The following is an 11,792-nucleotide window of genomic DNA, read 5'->3' as shown; positions in this document are numbered from 1 at the left end:
ATACATGGATAAACCAACATTATCATAATACACTTATGTATCTATGTTATTTTGTTAATTTTTTTAATTTATTTCAAGGAAGGTTTACAATGGAGAACAAGTTTTAGAGGTTGTATTTGTGGAGGGAAACGGGAATCGCAGAACGAAAAGTCCCATATACGCGTAATTTACATCGTGTAATAAACTAGGCATGTAAAATACCTAGTAATTTACCGTAAAAAACTACGTAAATTACCCAGGGTATTTTACTTACCTATCCTTGGCAGCAGAGCTTTTTGTGTCGTCATTTTCTTTGGAGTGCACGCTTCTGTTGAGTAATAAGAGCAGTTTAGATCAAATTTCATTGTTTTTTTAGTTTTTTGGGGGTTTTCGGATATACCGTCTAGTTTTACAGTAGATTCTATTTTTACTAGATATTTTGAAGAATTGTTGAATAATTTGATTGTGAAAATGGTACAAATTGTTTATTTTCCTTAAATTTTGTATTTTTTTTTGTTTAATTACATGTAAGTTATTTAAACAGATATTTATTTAAATAAACCATAATTATTTCGAATGTCTCTCACATCTCATATTTATTCAAATATTGTTAAGTACCTCAATTACTTCTTGTAAGTAAGCAATGTTCGACAACTGCTCTCAGGGACAAAGTCGCGTTCGACTACTGCTGACTTTTCAGCATAATAGCAATTTCAATTTTGCAGATAAAAATTTAATTCCTTCTCAATATGAAAGAACGATTTAAAAACCATCAATACCATGAAAAACCTGAAAATCGATTTTTTAACCCTAAGGTCCCTTTCGTCTTGGCACGTCATATAGTCCTATGTTTAAAACTGCAAATCAAATCATTCAGATCTACTTTGAAAAACTTAGCAGGGTCATAAAATCCTATATCCAATCATAAATTAAACAATATAAAAATCCGTAAATATTGATTTTTAGATGCATGTTTTTCTTTGATACTTCACCTGATGTTATTTGTTACATGGGAAGGTTTGATTGGAAGTTATAATGTATTTCTTATAATTTTTTGGAAAATTTAAGTTACTATTACGAAGTACATATACAGGGCGTCTCACCACCTCTGTGTCTGCCGGCAACCACAAATAGAAAATAAGACAAAGTCAAATGAAAGGATGTTCTGCGGTACTTTGTTTAGCAACTACAGAGCAACAAAGTTACATGTAGGTGTGCCCTGGGCGAAAGTGTTACGTCAGCCGCCGCAAGCCACCACCTGCTGGCACAGAGGTGATAAGACACCCTGTATATGGAGCATTATTCGAAAAATGAAATTTGTCTGCTCTCAGTGAGGCTCGGGTAAAGTATTTATCTATTGGATTGGTTATGGTTATATTTTTAAGAATATGCAACCTTTTTTTGGAGATTCTTAGCTATTTGATTCGAAATAAAAAATGTTGTCTACTGCAATATCGATAGGGATTTATATGCCCCTTTCATTTAACATAACAATTTTTTGAAAAACTAAATATCGGACCTTCATAAATGAAAGTCGAAAATAAATTTGAATTTTGTAATATGACAATTAGTCTTAAATTTGCTTTAGGCTAGAATAAAAGCTTGGACGTTTTTCTTCAAGTACTTTAAAATTAAAAAGTAAAATTTAACTTTTCATTGGCGAAGATAAGTTTGAAGTGTTCGGGTATACAGAATGACCCTTGCGCATGCGCGCCCGTGTTGAGGGTTCAGTAAGTAGGGTTTAACATCAAGTAAGTACGGTTTAACATCAGAGTTAAAAAAAAGGAGATCTATTTGCGTGTCTCCATATTTTCTTAACGTTTGAGAGAGACTGGTTGACAGTGCGTGACTCCTGTGAATGGCTTCACCTACGACTCATTACAAAAACATTGCGCTCATTTTAAAAAGGCCGTCAGTTCTTACAAGTCAAGCAATGTACTACATTAATATTCATATTTAAAGGTCAAATACTTTTATTTTGAAAAAAAGCTCACGATTAGTGGAAAGGGCGAGAAAAATTAATGCCTTACGATTCGTACACGTACTTTATAATACTAACTGATATTTTCATATTATAATTTCTAACTAAACCTTCTTATGTAACAAATTGCAAAAAATGAAGTATCAGAGAACAACATTCTTCTAAAAGTCAATGTTTCAGGCTTGTTAAACAAAATAACTACATAACAATAAAAAAATGTGAGAAAAAGGGAACACCACCTCTCACTCTCTTCCTCCGTATTTTTATACGGAGAATATATGTTTCAAGATCAATTAAAAAGATTTTCCTGTCGAGGTCTAAATTGGCATTGAACGATGTCTTACTCACAGTCTAAAAAAGATGGCGAAGGATTAAGGAAGCTAGTGGAATGTGGTTTTGGTATACTCTCTTCACTCTTCTCTTTTAATCCCTCTTTTTCATTGGTATATACTTTTTGTACCTAATTAGTCAGAAATATTGATGTTTGGAAGTATATTTTTATCTGATACTCTATTGTATGTAATTTGCTACAAAATATTTGGGAGAAATTAAGCCCTGGACTTGGTTTGCGTTCCATAATTGGTCCGTTTTCAGTACCGATATTAGTTTAAAGTTTAGTTTCTGAAGAGAAACACTGAGGTGAACTCAAACAACTCCTAGCATCTGCACTAAATCCCAGTAGGTTGGATTGAATCACATTAAATTTGGTGCTTAATTAAAAATTATACTCCATGTGTTTTAAACAGATTTTTAAATTTTGGTTATTTATCAATAAGATGTTTGGTTTTTAGTGCTAAATAAACCAGAGTTCAAAATAGACGAACTTGCTCCTTAAAACTTAAGCATAGTTTTTCTCTATATTCGTAAGTCTTTATAGGTAGTAAATCTAAATATAATGCATTTTGCTTAGAAAAATTCGTCGCCACTTAGAAACTAAATCGGTCGTTGAGAGTTCTTCCCGTGACTCCGAGGTTGCCGGAGAGGCTGTACATGACTTCACTAAAGCTGCGGTCATCCAGGTTAAGTGTTGGATCCACGGCTGGAATTCCGCGGTTGCGAGATCGCGAACGTGGCCTCGAGCGCCTCTGTTGACTGAATTGTTGATTACGGCCAAACTGCAAAGAATGTCCATTATTAGAAGTGAATATGAATCTCCTTCTTTATATTAGTATTTCTTTATGATAATCTTATGAATATTATTGAGTGAAATTTCCATATGTGACGTGCGCCGAAGAAAGGGGGCTTACTTTAAAAAGTGAGATTTCCCAGGGTGAACGGTCGAAGTCGACCCGATAGACACGACTTTTAAGAGAGAGGGAAGACTCACAAATTCTTCCCTCTCCACTGACCACTACATTAATACGCATATATTTGGGTCGTAGATGCGGCTCACGTACGGAGTATAGCTGGGACAAGGAGACGTGGTGGTGAGTGGTGGGAGGTATTTCACGGAATCTCGAGCTCTCGAGTGAAAGCTGCATTTTTCGGGTATCTAACGACTCATACAGGGTCGCCACGCTGGGGCTTACATACATGGCGATTTGAATGCTACCCGAATTGCACAACAGCAGGGGAGAAGCCAATATACAGGAGTATTTTCATATTTCGCGCCTTTAAAATTGCATTAGGATCAGCCATTCGGTCAAGTCCGTGCATCTTCGAATCAAGTTTATCATACTTTCCAAGATTGCGTTCGAAACTTCAAATGGATACAAGTGTCAAAACGATATAGGTTATGTTACATAGTAATCACAAATAATAAAAACGTTTAATTAATAATCAAGTGTGACGTGTGAACTGAGAAGTAAACGTCAGTTTTCCTGTGTACCAATAATATTATGGAATGGCTGCTGACTGATAAATACTACAAAATGCTAATAATATTTTGCGATTTCAGTGGGCGAAGGGTGAATTGTGTTTAACGCTTATTTGTGGCATAAAAAAAGGTATGTTATAAATAGAAAGGATATGTTTTAAATAAAGCGAATAAAGTATTACATGTGAAAACTTTAAATTGACATTACCTACAATTCCTTACAGCGATTTGGGTTAAAAGGTGAATCCGAACATAACCTCGAAATAATGATAGATCGGCCCGGCATGTTTATTATACTTTCTATTGTTTATTATTTAGCAGAGACTTCGACACTGACATCATCTTCCTGAAATTAATGACTGATTTCCATTGTTTGTTTTTCTTCACAGATCGATCAGGAAATGCAGATGGATCTTGTGCATTTCAGCTGGTTAATTTCAATGAACATTATTGGAAAACCGTTATATCTAGACCTTATCCCAAGACTGGGATAGAGGTGTATTAAAAAAATATCGCGAAGAAATTCAACTTTCCTAAATTTTTATTAATAAAATATTCATGGATTTTTTTTATATTTTAGAAAATATTTTCTCTAGACCTCATCATAAAATTTGGTTTGATCAACCAATAAAATAAATTAAAGACTCGTTGTTGATAGAATTGTATCAGAAATTAATCTATACAAAATATTTTACGCCAGAATTGTTATTCCAATTTTTGTAGAAATTATTCTAGCTTTGAAAAATGCTATCTCTGGATCTGATTTTCAAACTGGCGTTCAATCAGCCTCTAAAATTAATTCTAATTAATTTTGATGGTATAGCTTTGTCAAAAAGATATCTTGAGGAAATTTAACTTGCCTGAATTTTAATTAATAAAATATTTAGGGATTTTTTTGTATTTTAGAAAATATTTTTTCTGGACCTCATCCTAAAATTTGATTTAGTCAAACAATAAAATTTAGAGACTCGTTAGTGATAGAATTGTAGCAGAAATAAATCTAGACGAAATATTTTAGCTCAGAATTGTTATTCCAATTTTTTAGAAATTATTCTATTTTCGAAAAATGCTATCTCTGGATCTGATTTCCAAACTGGTGTTCAATCAGCCTCTAAAATTAATTCAAATTCATTTTGATGGTATAGGTGTACCAAAAAGATATCTTGAAGAAATTCAACTTGCCTGAACGTTAATTAATAAAATATTTAGGGATTTTTTTTATTTTAGAAAAAGTTTTCTCTGGACCTCATCCTAAAATTTGGTTTAGTCAACCAATAAAATAAATTGAAGATTCGTTGGTGATAGATTTGTATCAGAAATAAATCTAGACAAAATATTTTAGACCAGAATTGTTATTCGAATTTTTTTTAGAAATTATTCTATTTTCGAAATTGCTATCTCTGGATCTGATTTCCAAAAAAATTAATTTTTGTACGCCTTAATTCTGTACTGGGGTATCTTAGAATATTAGACATTTTGAGCCTGTTAGTACTCTTTTTTTCCTAAATAGAAATTTCAATTTTTGAGAGCCTCTTCGAAAGAATGGTCAAAATAGTGCTTATGAACTTTCGGAACTTCGCTCGCATGTTTGAGCGCGCCTAGGGTACGCGGCTGTTGAATCTCGCTCGTCGCCGTCGATAACGGGTTACCTCGCGCTTCGCGTTCGGATATTTATTCTTTGCATTTGGAATGCTTGAATAAAACATCATCAAAATGACCTCTTTTAGATGGCAATATTTATATGCATCTTCCTATTCTGAATTATCTATAACTTATTCAAGTCAAAGATTAAGTTTTTCAAAGCTCTGTAGGCTTTGAGGTACACATTGTCATCGTGACACTAACGCTACGCGGTCGATTTTCAACAGACATTTATAGACAGGTTTTTAAATATCTTTTTTTCATAACCTTCGTCGTTTTTCCACAAATTTTTTATGGTTTTTCTATTTTCAACGTTATTTTTCACGAATAAAACAAATAGTACGCGTCCTATCACGAAGTGATTCTTAACGAAATTGCAGATCTTTTTTGGGATAACAATTTTTGTTAATTCATTTTTTCTCGTATTCTACATAGTTTGAGAAAAAAATGGAATTTTTGATTTTTTCATTAAATTTTATGCAATCACAATTTGAATTTTCGATTTTTCAAGAAAATCCAAAAATCTGTTATGACAGTTTTGTAGGAATTTTAAAAAGCAATGTTTTTCTTTTCCTGACTTTTTTTCATATCATGCGTTTTTTGGCTTAAAATTTTGGAATTTCGGTCATTAGCATCAATTGTTTGTCCATTTGAATACTATAAATATCCTAAAGGATCGTCAAAATGGTGCTTATTCCCTTTCAGAACGCCTTTATTTAAATCAACTTCTTTATTCACAGAAAAATTGTTTACAATTTTTATAGGTAAAACTATATTATCAATATGATGGTGTTCCACTGCATCGCACGAGAAAAGCGTTCTTGTCGAAAATTGTCACGCCTTTTTTCCTTCACAGGTGATACCATTAATAAATATAGGACAACATCCAACTGAAAAGATGACATCTGAAATAAAATTTATGGAATTGGTGTCTTCATTTCTAACGGCATAATTTGAGCTTAAACGATAACTCAATCAAATACACTAAAATAAAATTTCGAGTAGATTTCAATTGCACTAAAAGATTTTTAATTTCTGGTAAGATACCAATAATGTATGAATTTAATATTTAGAAATGATAAAATAGCTAATTACAGCAAAACTTCTGAAAAAATTGGAATAAAAATTCTGGCACAAAATATCGTTTCTGCATTTATTTCTGCTACACTAATGATTCTATAATTTATTTTATTGGTTGACTAAACCAAATTTTAGGATGAGGTCCAGAGAAAACATTTTCTAAAATACAAAAAAATCCTTAAATATTTTATTAATTAAAATTCAGGCAAGTTAAATTTCTTCAAGATATCTTTTTGACAAAACTATACCATCAGATTGAAATAGAATTAATTTTAGAGGCTGATTGAATTCCAGTTGGGAAATCAGATCCAGAGATAGCAATTTCGAAAATAGAATAATTTCTAAAAAAATGGGAATAACAATTCTGGCCTAAAATATTTTGTCTAGATTTACTTCTGATACAAATCTATCACCAACGAATCTTTAATTTATTTTATTGGTTGACTAAACCAAATTTTAGGATGAGGTTCAGAGAAAACATTTTCTAAGATACAAAAAAATCCCTAAATATTTTATTAATTAACATTTAGGCAAGTTGAATTTCTTCAAGATATCTTTTTGGTACACCTATACCATCAAAATGAATTTGAATTAATTTTCGAGGCTGATTGAATGCCAGTTTGGGAATCAGATCCAGCGATAGCATGTTTCGAAAATAGAATAATTTCTAAAAAAATTGGAATAACAATTCTGGCGTAAAATATTTGGTCTAGATTTATTTCTGATACAATTCTATCACCAACGAGTCTCTAATTTATTTTATTGGTTGATCAAACCAAGTTTTAGGATGAGTTCCAGAGAAAACATTGTCTAAACTACAAAAAAATTCCTGAATAGTTATTAATTTCAGGAATAAGGTGTTACTTATTAAAATTTTGAATAAATCATGATTGTTAAATTATTATTAAGTAATTATTGTTTAAATTATTACTGCCGACACTCAGTAATAAACATACAAAACCACAAAGCATTTCTTTGGTAAATAATAAAAAATCGAAAGTATAATAAACATGCCGGGCCGATCTGTCATTATTTCGAGGTTATGTTCGGGTTCACCTTTTCATCCAAATCGCTGTAAGGAATTGTAGGTATCCTACCGAAAGGTAGATATATTCAAAGGTCCAGATAGTTCTTTTAAATGTTTTAAAGGCTTTAAAATGTCCTTTCCGAAATTGATCGATTTCGGATCAAAATTTAGAAGTAGATTTTTTTAATTTCACAGTTAACAGCCTAAAACATAATAATTCGGAATCTATGGGTTTAGATGATTTCAGATATATAACTTTCTTTTTAAATGCTTAAAATTGGAATTAATACGTTTCTCGTAAATGGAATGAGTTACGCCAAAAAAGAAAACATTTTTTAATTCAACGAGAAAATGGTATATTGGCATATAAGTTATAATTATAAATAAGAATGTTGAGAAAATTTATGAAATAAAAAAAAAAGTGTTAATAATTTGAAGAGAAATTCAAAAAGGGAGAGTCGGATTAGCGACAGCCAACTACTGTAAATAACTCTGCCCGCCCGGTACGTGACGAATATAAAAGGAACATTATATTACCGTCGCACCACTGTTAAAAGGATCTTGAAAAGGACCCAAATCTCTCAGACTATCTCTCAGACTATATTGTTTCCAATCGACTCTGCTTATAGTCTCAAATGGGCCAGGCTATTTCGCTAGAGAAAACTCAGAGATTTCTATCGGTAGGGTAATGTCAATTTAAAGTTTTCGCATGTAATATTTTATTCACTTTACTTAAAACATATCCTGTCTATTTATAACATACCTTTTTATGCCGCAAATAAGCGTTAAACACAATTCACCCTTCACACACTAAAATCGCAGAATATTATTATCGTTTTATAATATTTGTCAGTCAGCAGCCATTCCACAATATTATTGGCACAGCAGAAAACTGACGTTTACTTCTCAGGTCACATGTCTCACTTCATTATTAATTAAACACTTTTATTATTTGTAATTACTATGTAACATAACCTATGTTGTTTTGACACTTGTATCCATTTGAAGTTTCGAATGCAACCATGGAAACTATGATAAACTTGATCCGAAGATGCGCGGACTTTTCCGAATGGCCGATACGAATGCAATTTTAAAGGCGCGAAATATGAAAATACTCCTGCATAATGGCTTCTCCCCTGCAGCATGTTTCTCATATATTATACCAGGTAGTCATTGTTGCGTTTTCTTAGTTTTATAAGTTCGCTTTGAAAAATCTGCTGCTAGCAACACAAAGCGCATGCGCAACTTACTAAAGTACAATAATTCTGTCACTTTCGAATATGTTTATTAAAAATAGACCAAATACGCTATACCCGAATTAAAAAAAAAAAATAGCATAACTTGTTTTTTGAAATTCAAATTGATGAAAAAACGTTTGTGTCTGTATGTAAGACGCACGCCAATTTTTGGAATTTAAAGTGGAAAAAACATTTTTTTTTAAAATGTTTTGGACTTGAAGAACGGGCGCGCTATCTCGACTCAGTTCCGTGAATCGATTGACGACAGAAATGGAGGTTATACTTTAGCTCTATTTAGGTAACTCAGATCTCCGAAGTCGTCAATAACGTAAATGTGACTTTAATGTATCGAATAAAGGTGATTTGATACCTAGAATTCGTCTCAAATAATTTTTTCCCTCGCAAACTGGAAAAATTTTGTTTCATCCTAGTAAAGCCACATACCTGTATTAGTCATGAACATTAGGGTTAGCGAAAAAATACAAAAATTGGAAATGTTGAAGTGGCCTACCAAAAAAATTTGTTACGTGTCATCGCAAATAAAAAATTCTAATATTTAAAAAAAATGATCCTATGGTTCCTAAAAAGATTTAAAGTGCAAAAAGGTGAAAAGGCGGTTTTCGTGAATTTAATTGAAATTGATTGCAGAAGAGAAAAAAGTTTTAAACAAAACTTAAAGATCTTAAACATATCTTTTTTGTTCTGGACTATTTTTTATTAGACTGTAAGTTTGTGAAAAAAACTGGAGAAGGCAATGTTTTTTTTTTTAAATGGGTGTTTCCACAGCCTAAATTTATTCACAGATGCTTTTAGGTAACTAAATAAATCTTTTAAAATATCAATTGGTCCAAACGAAAGGGCTCTATCTCGGAACGTGCATATTGAAAAGTCCTATCTAAGGTGGCAAATTTAGTAATACATAAACTCAATTAAATTGTATTGGGAAAACCAGTGCCCTATGCGAGATAAGATATTTTAATATATACGTTCCGACAAAGAACCTTATCAACTGATGGAAAAATAATATTGCGCATGCTCATAAAGTCGTGAACGGTCTTTACGGTGAAATTATATCCTAGCGCAGATTGTTTGCTCTTACTAAGCATGTAGACGTGTATAAAGCTTATCTCGAAAAATGTAAAAAAAGAAAGGTCCTGCCAAATGGTTTCGACCCTTCTTCTACCGATTTTATCAATGATCTCGCAATACAATTAGTTGATCTGTAACAAATTCTCCTCTATACCGTCCTTGACGAAAAAGGGAGTGATAAACGATATCACAAAATATCATAATAAGTACAAAAGCCTAATGTGAAATTATAGGGAAAGGGTAAAAAATCATTTTGTTAATCATCAAAATCAGTTACAAAATTTCAAAACACAAACGACAAAGCTTTTTGACATATTATCTTGCAAATGTTCGGAATTCTGTAGCTATAATTGCGAAAACTGTAAAGAAAAGTCCCACCTAATGAACGAGCTTCTCTGATGGACAGAAAAGTACCCGGATGATAGTAATAAGTTTCATTGATCAGTCATATACGGCAAATCTGAAAAACAGGGTTACTAGACAGACAAAACAAAAAACTTATTTATAGACTCTTGCTTTATAGGCTCTTGCAGTCAGCCACGTTGCATTGAGCTACCAGTATTGCGCAGTGCCGATCACAAGGGGCCTCTCTCGGATCGAGGCCATAATTCAGTTGGAAGCGACAATAGGACCTAACCGAAGTGACGACCAGGCAATGGTCCCAGTAAAACGTCAGAACATCGTTTTAAATAGTCGGACCAACTTAGGAGGGATATTTTTTCACAGCTTCAGTTTAAAATTAAAATGACGAGACAGCATGCAGAAAATGTTTAGCGCGTTATTAGCTACATAACATCAAACAAAAATTTCACTCCAAAAGTTTCTTAAGGCAACAGTTGCAACGTCTAAAGGAGGAATGTCCGACAATTACTGCTGAAGAAGAGAAGAAAGTTATCGCTGGAACTAAGAACTTTTGAGCGCCGGTGCCAGATAAAATGTTATTGAACAGAGAACAATCTATTCCGCAGCAGTTAATGGAAGGACACAAGCTCATGCCTCCTCAGAACCAAGTTTCAGTTAAAAGAACAGGATAAAGTTTTTACCCAAAAAATTAGGCCGCTTTTTAAAATAACTCGATATTTGCTTTTTTCTGGTCAATTTGCGTTTTTTTTTGAAGCAACAATAATATTGACTGAATTTACCCTCCCTTTTAGATTTTTGGAAAAAGTGTAAGACATCAATTTTTTCAATTCCACTTTTTTGGTTTAGTTGACGTAAAACTTCTAAAGAACAAAAAATGGCGTCCTCAAGAAATATTTATTTAATTTTTTTTTGTTAATAAACGCTACATTATCTTAGAAACTAAAAAAAATTAATTCGTGCTCTTACAGAGCATCAGTTATAGGCTCTTACAGAAGACTGCTTTTTGTAAAATTCTTATTCTTATACTATTCTCATATTAATGCTGCAACCATTGAAATTGCTAAGTGAACGTTTCTTTTAGCTGTTGTTTAAAAATAAAATGGGTGTCTGAACCATACTTGCTTGGTTAGCCAAGGTATGGTTCCCTTAACCATAGATGAGGTTGCTTTTTCAGTTCAAGGGCAAAATTCGAACTTTTGTCACGCTAGCGTCATGTAAATGTTAATCATCAACGCATCATTAATGTTTTGGATATAGTGAAGTCAAAGTGAGTAATGTTAGTTAGTGAAGCGAGAGTTAGAACTTTGAAGAAAAGGAACTCACATGGAAGAGGAATGCCGGAGTATGCTGTCGAGAATCGGGTGCACGGAATACATCGACAAACTCCTGTTTACAATATTTCTGAGACTGATGCCCTTGAATGTGTATTTGTAACTTATTTCAATTCTCCCTTTCCAGTCATTATGTATTCACGAGATACCAGGTGTATACATATGGAACCGGTATTTTTTCAAGAAAAAAACACATTTATTTCAAGAGAATGATAACAAATATTTTATTCAAAGTATGCGCCCTCGC

At 32.6% G+C, this 11,792-nt stretch overlaps 1 protein-coding gene across 1 annotated transcript in view; it reads right to left on the bottom strand.

The window, feature by feature from the left end:
• Positions 1–346: 346 nt before the first annotated feature.
• LOC117168111 overlaps positions 347–11,792 on the bottom strand; it is a 154,011-nt gene continuing 142,565 nt past the window's right edge. The window contains exon 5 of the mRNA XM_033353507.1: positions 347–3,075. Within this exon, the coding sequence (XP_033209398.1) occupies positions 2,887–3,075 (189 nt within the window). The 3' untranslated portion in view covers positions 347–2,886. The remainder of the gene's footprint in view (positions 3,076–11,792) is intronic.

This window comes from Belonocnema kinseyi, chromosome 2 (assembly GCF_010883055.1).
Source record: "Belonocnema kinseyi isolate 2016_QV_RU_SX_M_011 chromosome 2, B_treatae_v1, whole genome shotgun sequence".
Taxonomy (NCBI): domain Eukaryota; kingdom Metazoa; phylum Arthropoda; class Insecta; order Hymenoptera; family Cynipidae; genus Belonocnema; species Belonocnema kinseyi.
The sequence above is the reverse complement of the archived record's forward strand: the minus strand, read 5'-3'. Positions and strand labels throughout refer to the sequence as shown.